Below are 21,216 nucleotides of genomic sequence, written 5' to 3' on the forward strand. Positions count from 1 at the left end.
ACTTTTTGAATACAAGTCCTGATCTCAGGTTCAGGTTATGACCTGAGTGAGCAGAGGGTGTGCTACTTACCAATGATGTGTTTGCTAGCAAAGATCTCGGAGGTAGCAAGGACGTGCGAGTTGATTAGGGCCTCGTCGATCCTCAGGAAGGTCTGGTCCCCACTGGCCCCGATCCAGGTGGCCTTGCGGCCATACTTGGCGCCAATGTTGGGCATGGGGGAAGGCTTGGCGTTCCAGTAGGGCATATCCAGGATTGGCCGACCCAGCTGCCCTTTCTGTGGAGAGGTGTATAATATTTTAGATATTACACTTCAGTCATTTAGTCGTGTCAGTCATGTCATATAGAATGATTTAGAAATCACTGCATTCAACAATAGGTAAAACAACCAGGATCAGACAAGACAAAGAAGAGAAGTCAGTATCCCCATTCTGTGGTCACAATATGAATCTATATGCATTCAATAAGAATGTGTATGGACTTCAGTAAATAATAGATTTAGACAATATGGTATTGGTATGGCATTGCGTTTTAACGTAACATTGCACTCTGAGGAAAAACAAAGATGTGACCATTACAACAAGGTCAATAAGGAAAATTAAGGATTATGTTTGGGGTTAGATACAATTAAATGGTTTTAGTTCATCAAGAAAAAAAGTGACATAAAAATCACATTGTGTAAAAAAAGACATCTAAACTCGAAACCGTGGGGGCATAGACCAGAACAGCTGCATGGCGTACCGAGAAGCTGCCGAAGGTGAAGACTTGTCCGTCCATGAGAAGCACAGCTGTGTGGTTACTACCAGCTGTCACCTGGACACTCGGACCTGGGAGGGCCTGTACCAGCGTGGGAGAACCCCTACAAAGGCACAGAGTAATTAAATAATTAATTACCCAGGTTCAAGGGCAGCCTTTACACCCCCCCCCCCAACAAACTGAGGTTAAACATTAAGGGACCAGTGTTGTCATGATACCAGTATCGCGATACTCTGAGGTATCGTGGCAAGGAAACACCATTTTCTGAGGAAAACAGTCATGTTTGTCCGGCAGTATTTACATTAACTTTTTTTTTTATTACCATTGGTTGCGTAACCTGGGCATCCACCCATGGTTCTCAGAATGACAGAAATCACATTTAGTTTATGAATATTCATTTGAACAGAACATTCAACTCGGATGCAACTGTGTGCATCATTCTTACCAACATCCGATGAGTAATTTGAAGATGTCAGAATCTTCAAATTTCTCCTGTCTATACATAAATAAATCAAATCATTCAAAATAGGCTACTACACCAGAAATTATGATTCGACCACTCCACCAGAAATTATGATTCGACCACAGAGGATTAACAGCTTTAAAACACGTTTTATAAAAATATAAAACCTGCTGATTGCTGTTTAAAACAAAGTCTGCAGTCGGCTGCAGTCGGAAAGGCCCGCATTTTGGGCAGAGCGCGCAGCAAATAGTTTGGGAAACAAATGGCTATTGCTGTAAAGAGAAGGCAATCAAAATAATCCAATCTGTGTTTTAGTTATCAGAATTCTTAACTTAATTGAATGAAAAGTAGCCTTCTTATTGGCACCAGTTGAGAACATCAGCCATATCCCTGGTAAGTGTGCATATTCACAGTCTTGGGTCAGTGCCACTTTTGTTTGTTTTTGGACAATAATTTCCTCCTCCAGGTTAGATGGACATCATATTGTATTTGTGTGTCCCCTTTTCGTAGGCATAATACAGTGGGGAGAACAAGTATTTACAGGTAACATGTTCAAACAGGTGCAGTTAATACAGGTAATGAGTGGAGAACAGGAGGGCTTCTTAAAGAAAAACTAACAGGTCTGTGAGAGCCGGAATTCTTACTGGTTGGTAGGTGATCAAATATTTTGTCATGCAATAAAATGCAAATTAATTACTTAAAAATCATACAATGTGATTTTCTGGATTTTTGCTTTAGATTCCGTCTCTCACAGTTGAAGTGTACCTATGATAAAAATTACAGACCTCTACATGCTTTGTAAGTAGGAAAACCTGCAAAATCGGCAGTGTGTCAAATACTTGTTCTCCCCACTGTATATGGATCAGACAACGTTGTTTTTATTGATTTGTCAGTGTCAGCAGAGTAGGCTACCATGTAATTTTGGTAGAATAAAAAAAAATATGAGGCAAATGTCTTCATCATAAAGTGTAGTAGAATTGCATGAAACGTGTAAATAAAATGCATTTTTTTTTATGCAAAGGAGATGTAGACTGATATAGCATAGCCCTATTCTAACATGATGACAATACAGGGCGCGTGTGTCCGTTGATGTTGATTTTGCCCACCCACACCAGATGCGGTCAGGACACAGGTTGAAATATCAAAAAGAACTCAACCAACTACAATAATAATGGCAACCACCGGTTGGCAACCACAAGATGAACTCAGTTCATCTTTCAATCACCCATGTGGGTATATTCCCCTAAAAACCAATGAGGGGATGGGAGAGGTGGGATTTGCAGCGCTTTAAACATCCCAAAAAAGTAAAAAGCAATGACGATTATGCAACAGATCAGATCGTTTAGCATAAAATGTTGATAGGCCTAAACTATTATTTCTACATATTATAAGCACAGCAAGGTGCACAAGGCAGTAGGCTTCGCACAAATGTTTGTCCCATAATGCAAATTAGCGTGAAACACACCATTGGGAGCGATGTCATGTGATACTGAGCTGTAGTCAATGAATAGCATTCTCAAGTAAGGTGTTCCCTTTGTCCAGGTAGGAAAGGGGACTATGAGGTGCAATAGATTGCATCATCTGTGGATCTGTTGGGGCGGTATGCAAATTGGAGTAGGTCTTGGGGTTATGGAATAATGGTGTTGATGTGAGCCATGACCAGCCTTTCAAAGCACTTCATGGCTACAGACGTGAGTGCTATGGGTCGGTAGTCCTTTAGGCAGATTACGTTGGTGTTCTTGGGCACAAGGACTATGGTAGTCTGCTTGAAACATGTTGTTACTACAGACTCTGTTAGGGAGAGGTTGAAAATGTCAGTGAAGACACTTGCCAGTTGGTCAGCGCTTGCATAAACGTCCTGGTAATCAGTCTGGCCCTGCAGACTTCTGAATGTCGACATGTTTAACGGTCTTACTCACATTGGCTATGGAGAGCGTAATCACACAGTCGTACGGAACAGCTGATGCTCTCATGCATGCTTCAGTGTTGTTTGCCTCGACGCGAGCATAGAAGTAATTTAGCTCATCTGGTTGGCTCGTGTCACTGGGCAGCTCGCGGCTGTGCTTCCCTTTGTGGTCCATAATAGCCCTGCAACATCCGTCGAGCATCGGAGCCGGTGGAGTATGATTCAATCTTAGTCCTGTATTGACGTTTTACCTGTTTGATAGTTTGATAATACCCCTCAATTTCATCATAAGAATCCCGGAACATATTCCAGTCTATGCTAGCAAAACAGTCTTGTCGTTTAGCATCTGCTTCATCTGACCACTTCCGTATTGGTCAAGTCACTGGTACTTCCTGCTTTAGTTTTTGCTTGTAAGCAGGAATCAGGAGGAAAGAGTTATGGTCAGATTTGCTAAATGGAGGGCGAGGGAGAGCTTTGTATACGTCTCTGTGTGTGGAGTAAAGGTGGTGTAGAGTTGTTTTCCCCTCTGGTTGCACAGGTAACATGCTGGTAGAAGTGAGGTAAAAATAGATTAGTTTCCCTGCATTAAAGTCCACGGCCAGTAGGAGCACCGCCTCTGGATGAGCATGTCCTTGTTTGCTTATGGCCTTATACAGCTTGTTGAGTGTAGTCAGTGCCAGCATTGGTTTGTGTTGTTAAATAGACAACCAAGAAAAATATAGATTCAAACTATCTTCGTAAATAGTGTGGTCAACAGCTTATCATGAGATTCTCTACCCCGACCTACACCCCCGATATGTCTTTTCTTCATGTAAATGACAGGGATTTGGTCCTTGTCGGGTGTCTGAAGTAAACCCTTTGCATTCGACTCGTTAAAGAAAAAAATATTTGTCCAGTACGAGGAGAATCGCTGTCCTGATATCCAGAAGCTCTTTTCAGTCATAAGAGACGGTGGCAGACACATTATGGGAAAAATAATGCGAAAAAACACAGGGTTAGGAACCCATAAAACAGTAACCATCTCCTCCGGCGCCATCTATAATGGTGCTGTTATTGTTAAGTGGAAGTGTCTAGGCGCAACAACGGCTCAGCCGTGAAGTGGTAGGCCACACAAGCTCACCGAACGGGACTGCCTAGTGCTGATGCACATAAAAATAGTCCTCGGTTGCAACACTCACTACCGAGTTCCAAACTGCCCCTGGAAGCAACTTCAGCAAAATAACTTTGGCAGAAGCTTCATGGAATGGGTTAGCAGTTGCACACAATCCTGCAATGCCCCAACCAAAATCCATGGATCACCATGGGCAATGCCAAGCGTCAGTGGTAGTGGTGTAAAGCTCGCCACCATTGGACTCTGGAACAGTGGAAACGCGTTCTCTGGAGTGATGAATCACACTTCACCATCTGGCAGTCCGACGGATGAATCTGGGTTTGGCGGATGCCAGGAGGTGGCTGCCTTCCCTAATGCATTGTGACAACTGTACAGTTTGGTGGAGGAGGAATAATGGTCTGGGGTTGTTTTTCATGGTTCGGGCTAGGCCCCTTAGTTCCAGTGAAAGGAAATCATAACGTTACAGCATACAATGACATTCAGCCTTTAGGGGAAGTTTGGGGAAGGCCCTTTGTTGTTTCAGCATGACAATGCTCCCGTGCACAAAACAAGGTCCATACATAAATGGTTTGTCGAGATCGGTGTGGAAAAACATGACTGGCCTTGACCTCAACTCAATCCAACACCTTTGGGATGAATTGGAACACTGACCTCGAGCCAGGCCAAATCGCCAAACATCAGCGCCGACCTCACTAATGCTCGTGACTGAATGGAAGCAAGTCCCCGCCGCAATGTTCTACCATCTAGTGGAAAGCCTTCCCAGAAGATTGGATGCTGTTGTAAGCAGCAAAGGGGAGACCAACTCCATATTACTGCCCATGATTTTGGAATGAGATGTTCAACGAGAACGTGTCCACATACTTTTGACAATGTTGTGTACAGTATATAGACAGGTGTGTGCCTTTCCAAATCATGTCCAACCAATTGAATTTAACAGGTAGACTCCAATCAAGTTGTAGAAACATTTCAAGGATGATCAATGGAGACAGGATACAGCTGAGCTCAATTTCAAGTCTCATAGCAAAGGGGCTGAATAATTATGTAAATAAGATATGTTTTTTATTTTTAATACATTTGCTAATAAAAAATGTAAAACTTGTTTTCGCTTTGTAATTGTGGGGTATTGTGTGGAGATGAGGAAAAACATGTATTTCATCCATTTTATAATAAGGCTGTAACTTAACAAGACGTGGAAAACCTTGAGTGCATTTGGAAAGTATTCAGACCCCTAGACTTTTTCCACATTTTGTTACGTTACCACTTTATTCTAAAATGTATTAAATAGCTTTTTTCCCTCATCAATCTACACACAATACCCTATAATGACAAAGCAAACATATATATTTAGAATTTCTTGCAAATTTACAAAACAAAAAAAACGGAAATATCACATTTACATAAGCATTCAAAGCCTTTACTCAGTACTTTGTTGAAGCATCTTTGGCAGCAATTACAGCCTCGAGTCTTCTTGAGTATGACTCTACAAGTTTGGCAAACCTGTATTTGGGGAGTTTTTCCCATTGTTCTCTGCAGATCCTCTCAAGCTCTGTCAGGTTGGATGGGGAGCGTCGCTGCACAGCTATTTCAGGTCTCTCCAGAGATGTTAGATCGGGTTCTGGCTCTGGCTAGGCCATTCAAGGAGATTCAGAGACTTGTCCCGAAGCCACTCCTGCATTGTCTTGGCTGTGTGCTTACGGTCATTGTCCTGTTGGAAGGTGAACCTTTGCCCCAGTCTGAAGTCCTGAGCGCTCTAGAGCAGGTTCTCTTCAAGGATCTCTCTGTACATTGCTCAGTTCATCTTTCCCTCGATCCGGGCTAGTCTCCCAGTCCCTGCCGCTGAAAAACATCCCCACAGCACGATGCTGCCAATACCATGCTTCACCGTAAGGATGGTGCCAGGTTTTCTCCAGATGTGACGATTGGCATTCAGGCCCGAGTTCAATCTTGGTTTCATCAGACCAGAGAATCTTGTTTCTCATGACCAGAGTCCTTTAGATGCCTTTTGGCAAACTCCAAGCAGGCTGTCATGTGCCTTTTACTGAAGAGTGGCTTCTGTCTGGCCACTCTAGCATAAAGGCCTGATTGGTAGGGGGCTGCAGAGATAATTGTCCTTCTGGAAGGTTCTACCATCTCCACAAAGAAACTACGGAGCTCTTTCAGAGTGACCATCGGGTTCATGGTCACCTCCCTGACCAAGGTGCTTCTCAACCGATTGCTCAGTTTGGCCTGGAGACCAGCTCTAGGAAGAGTCTTGGTGGTTCCAATCTTCTTCCATTTAACTATGATGGAGGCCACTGTGTTCATGGGGTCCTTCAATGCTGCAAATACTGTTTGATACCCTTCCCCAAATCTGTGCCTGGACACAATCCTGTATCGGAGCTCTACGAACAATTACTTCAACCTCATGGCTTGGTTTTTGCTCTGAAATGCACTGTCAACTGTGGGACCTTATACAGACAGGTGTCTTTCCAAATCATGTCCAATCAATTTAATTTTACACAGGTGGACTCGAATCAAGTTGTAGAAACATCTCAAGGATGATCAATGGAAACAGGATGCACCTGAGCTCAATTGCAAGTTTCATAGCAAAGGGTCTGAATTCTTACGTAAATAAGGTCTTTCAGGTTTTTTATATACATTTTTTTTTTTTTTTCTAAAAATATGTTTTCACTTTATCATCACAGGGTGTAGTTTGATGAGGATTTTTTTTCTAATACATTTTAGAATAAGGCTAACGTAACAAAATGTGGAAAAAGCGAAGAGGTCTGAATACATGCACTGTAAATAGTGTTAGGACGCTGGGTGTAAAGTGTTACCAAATAAAGATATACAAAAACTTGTAGAGAGCATATCCAACTAACAAGCTCTTAGAAAGAAATATAAACTATTAGAACCAAGACTTAACAATAGCTGATGTTGGAACAAGATGGAGGGAATGTTAGAGCATAACTAATGAAAGTACAATTAACGAAAATGTACACTTAGCCCAGTATAAACTAATGTATAGAATGTATTATACAGGAGCCCAAATTCACAAATTCTACAGCACAACAGCAAGAGTCATGCCTTAAGTGTAAAACAAACATTAACTCAATAATCCATGCATTCTGGAAATGCTATAAAATCCACAAGTTATGGGCGGAGCTAGAAAGCTGGCTGTTTCAATGAATTACAAACTTAACGTTCTTTTAACACGTCAGTCTGCATATTTCAAAACATGGCATATGGCGGTGTAGCGAAATACCCAATGGGCTGGATAATTGTCTTCTCACTCATCTTGAAAACAAGTGTACTTAACTTGAAAATCAATCAATCCGCCATCATTAACAATTGAAAAATCAAATGATTTATTATTGAAATAGCATTGGCAAACGAGAAAAACAAATTGGTATAATTTAAGGCCATGTGGCAAACAATAATGCAGGCACTAGCGATGGGGGTGTGAGCATGTGGGTCTACCACTATAAATATTTCCAATCTGAGAGGTAAACTTGATAAAGTATTCCGAAGGTAAATATGTCTAACCATGAGAGGCAAGCCCCAACGGGTTGCTACTCTATGTACTTGTGGAAAACACTGTTATCCTACACTATTAAAACCTATTCATTATCTGAACAGAACATCTAGAACTGTTTTTTAGTGTCCAAATGTTTTACATTTTTGCATTCGTGCATGTCAGTGGTTACCTTGAGTTGACATCTCCGTGTCCAAGCTGGCCATGCTGACCGTAGCCAAACGTATAGACATCCCCATTCTCCATCAGCACCACTACAGGACAGAACAAGAGACAAATACATTCCACCACATTACTTACCTGAATATGTTGTGCACGTTTACCTACCTAACACGCATGTGTGTTATTTTCCTTTATACAGTCATGTTACAAAGAGTATTGCCATCTTACATTATCCACAGAATTTCAATTGTACATGTGTATTTGTCATTGAACTGATAAGTGCTAACTTGCTGAAAACAACAAATAGGGTCAAAAAGAATTATCCTATTAACACATTTCCAAACAGGTCAGGTCCCAGCAGATTGAAATCTTCTGACATCCTCTACAAGTTAAGTTGACATATGTATTTGTTTTAGGACTGTCGTAGAATGGATAATTTACTTGACTATATATTTTTGGAGCACTTTAGGCATCCCCAAAAAGTACTAAAAAAAATGACAAAATATTGAATTTGGCTTTTAATAATATAGCCCAGAGAAACGCATTGAAAACCATTCATGAATGGCAAAAAAAATACCAAATATAATCAAAAGAAACAACGTTTTGAAGTGTTTGTCCTATATCTAAGGATACAAAAGAAAGCGCAGGAAATATTTATACAGTACCAGTCAAAAGTTTGGACACACCTACTCATTCAAGGGTATTTCTTTATTTTTACTATTTTCTACATAGTAGAATAATTGTGAAGACAGCAAAACTATGAAACAACACATTTGGAATCATGTAGTAACCAAAAAAGTGTTTAATCAAAATATCTGATATATTTGAGATTCTTCAAAGTAGACACCCTTTGCCTTGATGACAGCATGGCACACTCTTGGAATTCTCTCAACCAGCTTCATGGGGTAGTCATTTGGAATTAATTTCAATTACAGGTGTGCCTTGTTAAAAGTTCATTTGTGGAATTTCTTTCCTTCTTAATGTGTTTGGGCCAATCAGATGTGTTGTGACAAGGTAGGTTTGGTATACAAAAGATAGCCCTATTTGGTAAAAGACCAAGTCCATATTATGGTAAGAACAGCTCAAATAAGCAAAGAGAAACGACAGTCCATCATTACTTTAAGACATGAAGGATGAAGGTCAGTCAATCCGGAAAATTTCTTCAAGTGCAGACGCAAAAAACCATCAATCAGTATGATGAAACTGGCTCTCATGAGGACCGCCACAGATAGACCCATAGTTACCTCTGCTGCAGAGGATATATTAATTTGAGTTAACTGCAACTCTGTGAAGCGTTTATTTGGGCTGCAATCTGAGTTCAAGTCACAGATGCATCTCAACATCAACTGTTCAGAGGAGACTGCATGAATAAGGCCTTCATGGTCAAATTGCTGCAAAGAAACCACTACTAAAGGACACCAATAAGAAGAAGAGACTTGCTTGTGCCAAGAAACATGAGCAATGGACATTAGACTGGTGGAAATCTGTGTTTTGGTCTGATGAGATTTTTGGTTCCAACCATTGTGTCTTTGTGAGATGCAGAGTAGGTTAACATATGATCTCTGCATGTGTGGTTCCCACCGTGAAGCATGGAGGAGGTTTGATGGTGCTTAGCTGGTGACACTGGCTGTGATTTATTTAGAACCCAATTGAGATGGTTTGGGATGAGTTCGACCGCATAGTGAAGGAAAAGCAGCCAACAAGTGCTCAGTATGTGTGGGAACTCCTTCAAGACTGTTGGAAAAGCATTCCAGGTGAAGCTGGTTGAGAGAATGCCAAGTGTGCAAAGCTGTCATCAAGGCAAAGGGTGGTTACTTTGAAGAATCTCAAATATATTTTGATTTTTCTAACACTTTTTTGGTTACTACATGATTCCATATGTGGCAATTGTTAGTTTTGAAAATAAAGGAAAACCCTTGAATGAGTAGGTGTGTCCAAACATTTGACTGGTACTCTGAGGAACATAACATTTTAACAACATATTTTTTCCATCTTCATAACATTGCAAAAATCTGAAAATGTTAGTCAAAAATGATGCAGAAAAACTAATCCATGCTTTTGTCACATCTAGATTAGACTATTGAAATGCTCTACTTTCCGGGCAACCCGGATAAAGCACTAAATAAACTTCAGTTAGTGCTAAACATTGCTGCTAAAATCTTGACTAGAAACCCCCCCCCAAAAAAATGTTTTTTTTACTCAAGTGCTAGCCTCTACAAGGGTTTCCTGTTAAGGCTAGGGCTGGTTTCAAGGTTTTACTGCTAACCAACAAAGCATTACATCGGCTTGCTCCTACAATGGTCTGCCTATCCATGTAAGAGACTCAGACTCGGTCTTGACCTTTAGGTCTTTATTGAAGACCTATGTGACTCACCACCTGGATTCGGTCTTACATAGCAAAACTTGAATTTGTGTTTTTTACATTGGATTAAAGTAGAGACTCAGAGCTACAAAATGGTATATCATACACTGCATTTGAGGAACAATGTGAAAGTAATTCTGCTTTGAAAGTTGTTCAATCCATAATCTCACTTTTGAGAAAAACGCATTTGAATGTTTTGGTATCTAGTGAAGAGCTCTTTTGTTTACACCCATTCAGCATTGTTCACACCATCTTAAGCTTTAGCCCCACCCATCTCGGAGCGCTCTCTGACCGCACACTTGAGGCTCTGGCCAATGATTTAGTTACCTCTGGATAACATGAAAACAGTCTAACCAGCTCTGCTGGCAACAATTTCATTACTCTTTTTTTGCAGACGTTTAATGACACAGCCATATTCAACGGTTGTTGTACATACATCACGTAGCGTTAGCTAACGAGCCAGCCAGCTAACGTCATCTAGTTAAACAACAAATTAACAGTGCCAACAATGCCACAGTCCTGGGAGCTAATCAACCAGGTTCAATGTTAGCTAGCTAACATTTGGCTCTAACTAAAAAAGCAACCGGCTCTTGGAAACAAATAACGTCAGCTAGGGAGCCAGCCAGCTAACGTTAGCTAGCGAACAGTACAATTTAGCTTGAAATGAAACCACTCTCTGTCAAAATTAGAAACGTGTAATATCTGAAAATGTCTTACTAGTGCTCTTCCATGCTATCCCTAGGAGGGGTGCATCACTTGAGTGGGTTGGGTCACTGACGTGATCTTCCTGCCCGGGTTGGCGCCCCCCTCGAGTTCGACAAGGCTGAGGGTTACACTTAGCCTTGTCTCAGGGTAGTAAAATTGGTGGTTTGAAGATATCCCTTGTGTGGAGGTTCTTTAAAAAAATCAGCTGAAACAATTTATTTTTTTGCTGTAATTAGTTTCACATTTCCTTGTGTTTTGTATATTTCTGTTTTTGTGATGTGTGCTTTTGCAAAGTGTGTGGGGCTATATCTGCCCCCAGCTGGGCTCTGGACACCATATGTGAAACTGATTGCCCCCCATCTATCTTCAGAGCTCGTGCTGCTAGGCGACCTAAACTGGAACATGCTTAACACCCCAGCCATCCTACAATCTAAACTTGATGCCCTCAATCTCACACAAATTATCAATGAACCTACCAGGTACCTCCCCAAAGCCTTAAACACGGGCACCCTCATAGATATCATCCTAACCAACTTGCCCTCTAAATACACCTCTGCTGTCTTCAACCAAGATCTCAGCGATCACTGCCTCTTTGCCTGCATCCGTAATGGGTCAGCGGTCAAACGACCTCCACTCATCACTGTCAAACGTTCCCTGAAACACTTCAGCGAGCAGGCCTTTCTAATCGACCTGGCCGGGGTATCCTGGAAGGATTTTTAAATGTCTTCCTAACCATCTTAAATAAGCATGCCCCATTCAAGAAATTTAGAACCAGGAACAGATATAGCCCTTGGTTCTCCCCAGACCTGACTGCCCTTAACCAACACAAAAACATCCTATGGCGTTCTGCATTAGCATCGAATAGCCCCCGTGATATGCAGCTGTTCAGGGAAGCTAGAAACCATTATACACAGGCAGTTAGAAAAGCCAAGGCTAGCTTTTTCAAGCAGAAATTTGCTTCCTGCAACACTAACTCAAAAAAGTTCTGGGACACTGTAAAGTCCATGGAGAATTAGAAAACCTCCTCTCAGCTGCCCACTGCACTGAAGATAGGAAACACTGTCACCACTGATAAATCCACTATAATTGAGAATTTCAATAAGCATTTTTCTACGCCTGGCCATGCTTTCTACCAGGCTACTCCTCCCCCGGTCAACAGCACTGCACCCCCCCACAGCAACTCGCCCAAGCCTTCCCCATTTCTCCTTCACCCAAATCGAGTCAGCTGATGTTCTGAAAGAGCTGCAAAATCTGGACCCCTACAAATCAGCCGGGCTAGACAATCTGGACCCTTTCTTTCCAAAAATTATCTGCCAAAATTGTTGCCACCCCTATTACTAGCCTGTTCAACCTCTCTTTCGTGTCGTCTGAGATTCCCAAAGATTGGAAAGCAGCTGCGGTGATCCCCCTCTTCAAAGGGGGGGACACTCTTGACCCAAACTGCTACAGACCTATATCTATCCTAACCTGCCTTTCTAAGGTCTTCGAAAGCCAAGTCAACAAACAGATTACCGACCATTTCGAATCTCACCATATCTTCTCTGCTATGCAATCTGGTTTCAGAGCTGGTCATGGGTGCAACTCAAGGTCCTAAACAATATCTTAACCGCCATCGATAAGAAACATTACTGTGCAGCCGTATTCATTGATCTGGCCAAGGCTTTCGACTCTGTCAATCACCACATTCTCATCGGCAGACTCGACAGCCTTGGTTTCTCAAATGATTGCCTCGCCTGGGTCACCAACTACTTCTCTGATAGAGTTCAGTGTGTCAAATCGGAGGGTCTGCTGTCCGGACCTCTGGTAGTCTCTATGGGGGTGCCACAGAGTTCAATTCTTGGACCGACTCTCTTCTCTGTATACATCAATGATGTCGCTCTTGCTGCTGGTGAGTCTCTGATCCACCTCTACGCAAACGACACCATTCTGTATACTTCTGGCCCTTCTTTGGACAATGCCATACAACTCTCCTTCCATGGCCTCCAATTGCTCTTAAATACAAGTAAAACTAAATGCATGCTCTTCAACCGATCACTGCCTGCACCTGCCCGCCTGTCCAACATCACTACTCTGGACGGCTCTAACTTAGAATACGTGGACAACTACAAATACCTAGGTGTCTGGTTAGACTGTAAACTCTCCTTCCAGACCCACATCAAACATCTCCAATCCAAAGTTAAATCTAGAATTGGCTTCCTATTACGCAACAAAGCATCCTTCACTCATGCTGCCAAACATACCCTTGTAAAACTGACCATCTTACCAATCCTCGACTTCGGCGATGTCATTTACAAAATAGCCTCCAATACCCTACTCAACAAATTGGATGCAGTCTATCACAGTGCAATCCGTTTTGTCACCAAAGCCCCATATACTACCCACCATTGCGACCTGTACGCTCTCGTTGGCTGGCCCTCGCTTCATACTCGTCGCCAAACCCACTGGCTCCATGTCATCTACAAGACCCTGCAAGGTAAAGTCCCCCCTTATCTCAGCTCACTGGTCACCTTAGCATCACCCACCTGTAGCACACGCTCCAGCAGGTATATCTCTCTGGTCACCCCTAAAACCAATTTTTTCTTTGGCCGCCTCTCCTTCCAGTTCTCTGCTGCCAATGACTGGAACGAACTACAAAAATCTCTGAAACTGGAAACACTTATCTCCCTCACTAGCTTTAAGCACCAACTGTCAGAGCAGCTCACAGATTACTGCACCTGTACATAGCCCACCTATAATTTAGCCCAAACAACTACCTCTTTCCCTACTGTATTTATTTATTTTATTTATTTATTTATTTTGCTCCTTTGCACCCCATTATTTTTATTTCTACTTTGCACATTCTTCCACTGCAAATCTACCATTCCAGTGTTTTACTTGCTATATTATATTTACTTTGCCACCCTGGCCTTTTTTTGCCTTTACCTCCCTTATCTCACCTCATTTGCTCACATCGTATATAGACTTGTTTCTACTGTATGTTTGTTTTACTCCATGTGTAACTCTGTGTCGTTGTATGTGTCGAACTGCTTTGCTTTATCTTGGCCAGGTCGCAATTGTAAATGAGAACTTGTTCTCAACTTGCCTACCTGGTTAAATAAAGGTGAAGAAAATATATATATATATATCGTGCCTGGTGTCTCCCGAACCCCTCCTGTCTCAGCCTCCAGTATCTATGCTGCAATAGTTTATGTCCGGGGGGCTAGTGTCAGCCTGTTATATCTGGAGTATTTCTCCTGTCTTTTTTTTTTTTACCTTTATTTTACTAGGCAAGTCAATTAAGAACAAATTCTTATTTTCAATGACGGCCTAGGAACAGTGGGTTAACTGCCTGTTCAAGGGCAGAACGACAGATTTTGTACCTTGTCAGCTCGGGGATTTGAACTTGCAACCTTTCGGTTACTAGTCCAATGCTCTAACCACCTATGTGAATTTAAATACGCTCCCTCTAATTCACTATTCTCTCCCGGAGGACCTGAGCTCTGGGACCATGCCTCTGGACTACTTTGCCTGATGACTCCTTGCTGTCCCCAGTCCACCAGGTCGTAGTGCTGCTCCAGTTTCAACTGTTCTGCCTGTAGCAATGGAACTACGACCTGTTCACCGGATGTGCTACCGTGTCCCAGACCTGCTGTTTTCAACTCTCTCTCTCGCTCTGCTGTTTCGAACGCTGAATGCTCGGCTATGAAAAGCCAACTGCAAACACTGATTATTATTATTTGACCCTACTGGTCATCTATGAACATTTGAACATCTTGACCATGTACTGTTATAATCTCCACAATCTTTTTTACTGTGTTATTTAGATTGATGCACCTGTACGTCCATTGACACGAGGGGGTTGAAACATTAATATAAGGGATATTGACTTGGTTTGGTTTTGGGCCCCAAATGCTAAAAAGTTAGTTATGAAGACAGTGGCCAGGTAAACAAAACCAAAGCATGGATTGCTATCTTACCCTGTCTATAGACTGCTTATAGGGGAAGGAAAGCTAAGCCCCGCCCCAGAATTTTGGGCAACCAATCACAGCACTCCGATGGATAACAACTGTTGCTACCAAACTTGTGTCCGACGCACTCGGACAAGCTCGCGCTTCAAACGCATGGAAGCCGATGAGGGCTATGGCAAATGGAGTTTATACATTTTTTTAAAAGGGTTTAAATGCAGAAATAAATTAACAGTGCAGCAGGGTTACTTGCGACTGAGTCCTAAAATGCAGAGCCTATTGATGATGGAGTATTTTTCTAACCTGAAATTATACTTGTGTAGCATTGTTTATTAGCTGGTTAGCTTGCTCTCTGTTACTGATGAATAATGACAAACCTCCTGGCATTGACAACTTAGATGAAAAGCTAGTGAGGAGGGTAGCTGGCTGTAGCCACTCCTATCTGTCATATCTTTAATCTGAGCCCAGAGGAAAGTCTTAATCCTCAGGCCTGGAGGGAAGTTAAAGTAATTCTGCTACCCAGGAGTGGTAAAGCAGCCTTTACTGGTTCTAAAAGCAGACCTATCAGCTTGCTGCCAGCTCTTAGCAAACTGTTGGGGAAAAATGGTGTTTGACCAAATACAATGCTATTTCTCTGTAAACAAATAACAGACTTTCAGCATGCTTATAGAAAAGGGCACTCAACATGCACTGCACTGACACAAATTAATGATGATTGGTTGAAAGAAATTGATATAAGTTTGCGGGAGCTGTACTGTTAAATTGCAGTGCAGCCATTGATATTATTGACCATAACCTGTTTTCTTTAATGGAAGCTTTTTTTTTATGTCAAACATGTAAAGCATGGTGTACCAGAGGGCAAATCTCTAGGCCCTCTACCCTTTTCTATTTTTACCAATGACCTGCCACTGGCATTAACCAAAGCATGTGTGTCCATGTATACTGATGATTCAACCATATACGCATCAGCAACCACAGCGAATTAAGTCACTAAAACCCTTAAAGAGTTGGTCTGTTTTGGAATGGGTGGCCAATAATAAACTGGTCCTGAACATCTCTAAAACTAAGAGCATTTTATTTTATACAAATCATCACCTAAGTTCTACTGCTCAGCTGATCCAGGTAATGAATGGTGTGGCTGTTGAAGTTAAGGAGACTAAATGTGACCAACCAGCTCGATCTTACAGTACCAGTCAAAAGTTTGGACACAACTACTAATTCAAGGGTTTTCCTTATTTGACTATTTTCTACATTGTATAATTATAGAAGACATCAAAACTATGAAATAAGAATCAAGTAGTAACCAAAAAAGTAACCACAAATCTGAATATAGTTTAGATTCTTCAAAGTAGCCACCCTTTGCCTTGATGACAGCTTTGCACTCTCTTGGCATTCTCTCAACCAGTTTCATGAGGAAGTCACCTGGAATGCATTTCAATTAACAGTTGTTCCTTGATAAAAGTTAATTTGCTTATGTGAGCTGTTCTTGCCATAATATGGACTTGGTCTTTCGCCAAATAGGGCTATCTTCTGTATATTAAATCTAACGTGTCACAACACAATTGATTGCCTCAAACACATTAAGGAAAGAAATTTCACAAATTAACTTTAAACAAGGCACACCTGTTCATTGAAATGCAATCTAGTTGACTACCCCATGAAGCTGGTTGAGAGAATGCCTAGAGTGTGCAAAGCTGTCATCAAGGCAAAGGGTGATATCTATTTTTTTAAAGCTGCATTAGAAAGGATTACATAAGCATGCTACATGGCAGACCAAACTCAACTCATCTCTCGGCATGTCCAGCCCACTCATTATCTCAGCAAATCATGGCTAGCGGGAAGGATGACTTTTCCATGAATAAATCAACTAGGCTCATAATTTAACAATTGTATTCATATTTACAGGTGGCATACAAGTGTGTTATTAAGGCACATGAAAGTTCACGTGTTCCAGAAGGCAGTTTTGCCAGAAAACACATTTATTTAAAAAAATTAAAAAGTTCCTGTGAAGTAGTGACGCAAGACATACGCCTAGTTTCCTGAAACAGGTCACAAATTACTTGCCGTTACCTTGGATTGTAAACTGTCAACGTCAAAACATATAGATGCAACGGTTGTAAAGATGGAGAGGTCTGTCCGTAATAAAGAGATGCTCTGCTTTTTTTACACCACACACCAAGAAGGAAGATCTGCAGGCTCTAATTTTGTCTTATCTTGATCATTGTCTAGTTGTTTGGTCGAGTGTTGCAACGAAATACCTAGTTAAGCTGCAGGGGGCCAAAAGAGGCATGTCTTGCTCTTCATTGTAATCAGAGGGCTGATATAAATACTATGCATACTAACACTTTTTATAAGAAACATTAATGTGTTGAAAATTCCAAATTGTTTGCATAGTAAACTTACACACAGCTCTGACACACACACTTACCACCAGACATGCCACCAGGGGTCTTTTCACAGTCCCCAAATCCGGAACAAATTCAAGAAAGCGCACAGTATTATATAGAGCCATTATTGCATAGAACTCCATCTCATATTACTGAAATAAACTGCAAACCTTGTTTAAAAAAAAAGATAAAGCAACACCCCATGGCAACACCCCACTCTCCCCTATTTGACCTATATAGTTTGTGTGTATGTATTGATATGTAGACTACGTGTGCCTTTAAAAAATGTTTTTTTATATAGTTCTGTCCTTGAGCTGTTCTTGTCAATTAATGTTGTGTATTTTTTGAAGTTTTGGGTGGACCCCAGGAAGAGTAGCTGCTGCGTTTGCAACAGCTAATGGGGATCCTAACGAAATACCCAATAACACTTTGTATTTAGGACAAATCATCAATTGCTTTGCCACATTTTTTGAAGTATTATTTTAGTGCCTTGTTGCAAAAGAATGCCTGTTTTGGAATATTTTTTATTCTGTACAGGCTTCCTTTTCCCTATGTAATTTAGGTTTGCATTGTGGAGTACCTACAATGTTGTTGATCCATCCTCAGTTGTGTCCTATCACTGCCATTAAAGTCAAACTTTTTTAAAGTCACAATTGGCCTCATAGTGAATTCCCTGAATGGTTTCCTGTATCTTTGTAATGGATGCCTGTATCTTTGTAATAACGAAGTGTATTGATCCCTGGTCTTTGTGGTTCAATCTGTGCTTGAAATGTACCGCTCGAATGAGGGACCTTACAGATAATTGTTTGTGTAGGGTACAGAGATGAGGTAGTCATTCAATTTTTTTTTACTATTATTGCACATAGTGAGTCCATGCAATAGTGAGCCCACGCATAGTGAGTCCATGCAATTTATGTGACTTGTTAAGTTAATTTTTACTCCCAAACATATTTAGGCTTGCCATAAGTGGGTTGAATACTTGACTCAAGACCTTTCAGCTTTTTATGTTTATTTAATTTGCTAAAATATCAAAAAACATAATTACACTTTGACATTATGGGGTATTACGTGTAGGCCAGTGCCAAAAAAATATATATTTAATCCACTTTAAATTCAGGATGTAACAACAAAATGTGGAAAAAGTCAAGTGGTGTGAATACTTTCTGAAGGACCAGACTAGCTAAATTAGCTATGTTATGAAGACAACTCATCTGCTGTCAATAGCAGAATATGACTTGAGAGCAATTGTAATGACATTCCCAAGACAGTCCCTGATTAGCAAGGATTAGTCTGTGTTTAATTTAATTGCGTATTAAAAATCTAATTTGATATCATCAGGGTTTTCTCGAGCTTCCTACAAAAATGCTACTGAGGTAGCAACAGCAACCAAGGGGATGGGGCTTAGCGAAGGGTACATTCCTTTAACTATTTTTATTGAAAGACCTTTATGACCTATGGCTATTTGATAGGTGGCCAGAAGACACTCCTCAAAACAAAGTCTTCCTCTTGTGATCAAACACCACTGAGGAAGAGATCAAAGAGGAAGCAGGAAGTGAGTAATAGGGTGTGTCCGGGGGACCTACCTGAATGGTGGAAGCCGCAGCTAACCTGCACAGCTCTCATCTCGCAGTCGAAGCGCACCGCCCCCGGGGGATAAGTGGTGATCTTACTGGCGTCCTTTTCCCCTCGCTCACTGTTCCCGTCTGCAAAGGCAAACAGGGAGGAGAGAGGGGGGGGGTAGGGATTAAGAAAGATGAAGAACTCTGTTGGTAGCTTCAGAGATGGGTGTCTCGATCAGAACAGTAGTAGCCCTGGAGCAAGAAAGAGAGGGTAGCTGGAAGGAGCAAGTGATTCTGAGAAAAAGGGGAGAAAAGGAAGGACAAAGGTCATGCAAAAAGAAGGTAGAAATAAGGTAAAAGCTCTCAAAACCTCACAGAGCAGGACCTCTCTTTGTGGGAGGACATTTGGTGGGGGGTTTGTTTCAACTTCAACTTCAATGTGAAGTATCACTTGCAGGTGCGTTTGACTCCTAACTACACAGCAACAGGATCCAGAGCTTAGTGCTGTTCTTTCCAGCTGCATTTATTTAAAAATGTTCTGAAAATAGTGTCATACCTGTTCTGTATAAAAGTGTAGTGTGAGTTTGGTGTGTCAATGGCTTTCATAGGGGTCCTATTGTTTCAGAGGTCATCATGGTGGATGAGAGGAACCGGGTGGATGAACACCCCTGCATTAGTGATCATAGAACAGTGTTTCTCAACCCCATGTTATACCAAGGACTGACATGTTATGGTCTTCCTCTTTTTATACTGAACAAAAATATAACACATAACAATTTAAAAGATTTTACTGAGTTACAGTTCTTATAAAGTCAGTCAGTCAATTGAAATAAATTAATTGGGCACTAATCTATGAATTTCGAATGGAAATGTAGATATGCATCTTTTGGTCAGACATATAAAAATAAAAAAGCAGGGTTGTGGATCAGAAAGCCAGTCAGTATCTGGTGTGACATCCATTTTCCTCATGCACTGTGACACATTAAGATTTAATGTCACATTCACAAGTACAGTGAAATGCCATTCTTGCAAATTCAAAACCCAACAATGCAATAATCAATAACAATTTATTACTAGATAAAAAAACTTGAGAAATAAGAATAGAAAATATGAAATACAAAGTACATAAGTAAGCATACTATATACAGGAAATATTTAAAAAGTCAGTTCCAATACCATATATACAGGTTCAGGGATACTGGAGTGATGGAGGTAAATATGTGTAGGGGTAAGGGGATAAGGCAACAGGGTATAAGATAACAGAGTAGCAGTAGCTTGTATGCGAGTGGGTGAGAGGCAGTATAAAATATTGTACATATTATGTGCGAGTGAGAAAATGTGTTTGTGTGTTGGAGTGACAGTGTTTGTGAGTGTGTAGGAACCTGTGAGTGTGCATAGAGACAGTGCAAAGATTTAAATAAAAAGGTAAATAAAAGACAGAAGGTTAACTCCGATAGTCCGTGTATCTATTTGGTTAGCTATTTATTCGTCATATTTCTTGAAGCTGTTCAAGAGACTGTTGGTGTCAGGGTTGATGCACTGGCATTGCCATGCAGCAGCAGAGAAAATAGTCTATCGCTTGGGTGGTTGGAGCCTGAATTCCTCAGGCATTCTTTTCACACTGCCCGATAGAGGTCATGGATGGCAGGGAGCCCGGCCCCAGTGATATACTGGGCTGTCCACATAACCCTCTGTAGTGCCATGTGATCGAGGTCAAAGCTATTGCCATACCAAGCAGTGATGCAGCCAGTCAATATGCTCTCAATGGCACAGCGGTATAACCTTTTGAGGATTTGAGGGCCAACGCCAAACTGTTTCAACCTTCTAAAGGGGAAGAGGCACGGTCACCCCTTCATCACTACTGTGCGTGTGTTTGGACCATTTTAAGTCGTCAGTGATTTGAACACCGAGGAACGTGAAGCTTTCTAGCTGCTCCACTGCTGCCCCGTTGATGTGGATGAGGGCGTGCTTGTCCCCCAGTTTCCTGTAGTCCACGATCAGCTCCTTGGTATTGCTGACATTGAGGTGTTGTTTCTCTGGCATCACACTGCCAGGTCACTGACCTCCTCCCTGTAAGCTGACTCAGTCACCAATGATCAGGCCTACCACCATCGTGTCGTCAGCGAACTTGATAATGGCGTTGGAGTCGTGCGTGGCCACACAGTCCTGGGTGAACAGCACAGGAGGGGACCAAGCACACAACCCTGTGGGATCCCTGTGTTAAGGGTTAGGGTGGCAGAGGTGAGGTTGCCTACCCTCACCGCCTGGGGTTGGCCCATCAGGAATTCCAGGATTCAGTTGTAGAGGGAGGTGTTCAGACACAGAGTCCTAAGCTTGGTGATGAGCTTG

At 41.6% G+C, this 21,216-nt stretch overlaps 1 protein-coding gene across 23 annotated transcripts in view; it reads right to left on the bottom strand.

Moving 5' to 3' along the window:
• LOC112234653 (E3 ubiquitin-protein ligase MYCBP2-like) overlaps positions 1–21,216 on the bottom strand; it is a 326,118-nt gene that overhangs the window by 188,541 nt on the left and 116,361 nt on the right. For all 23 annotated transcript variants that reach the window (XM_042314694.1, XM_042314668.1, XM_042314744.1 and 20 more), the window contains 4 exons: positions 18,892–19,011; positions 7,921–8,002; positions 740–857; positions 71–275 (listed from right to left, as the gene is read on the bottom strand). In XM_042314694.1, coding sequence (XP_042170628.1) covers positions 71–275; positions 740–857; positions 7,921–8,002; positions 18,892–19,011 — 525 coding nt within the window. The remainder of the gene's footprint in view (positions 1–70; positions 276–739; positions 858–7,920; positions 8,003–18,891; positions 19,012–21,216) is intronic.

The sequence above is a fragment of the Oncorhynchus tshawytscha genome, linkage group LG03 (assembly GCF_018296145.1).
Source record: "Oncorhynchus tshawytscha isolate Ot180627B linkage group LG03, Otsh_v2.0, whole genome shotgun sequence".
NCBI lineage: Eukaryota > Metazoa > Chordata > Actinopteri > Salmoniformes > Salmonidae > Oncorhynchus > Oncorhynchus tshawytscha.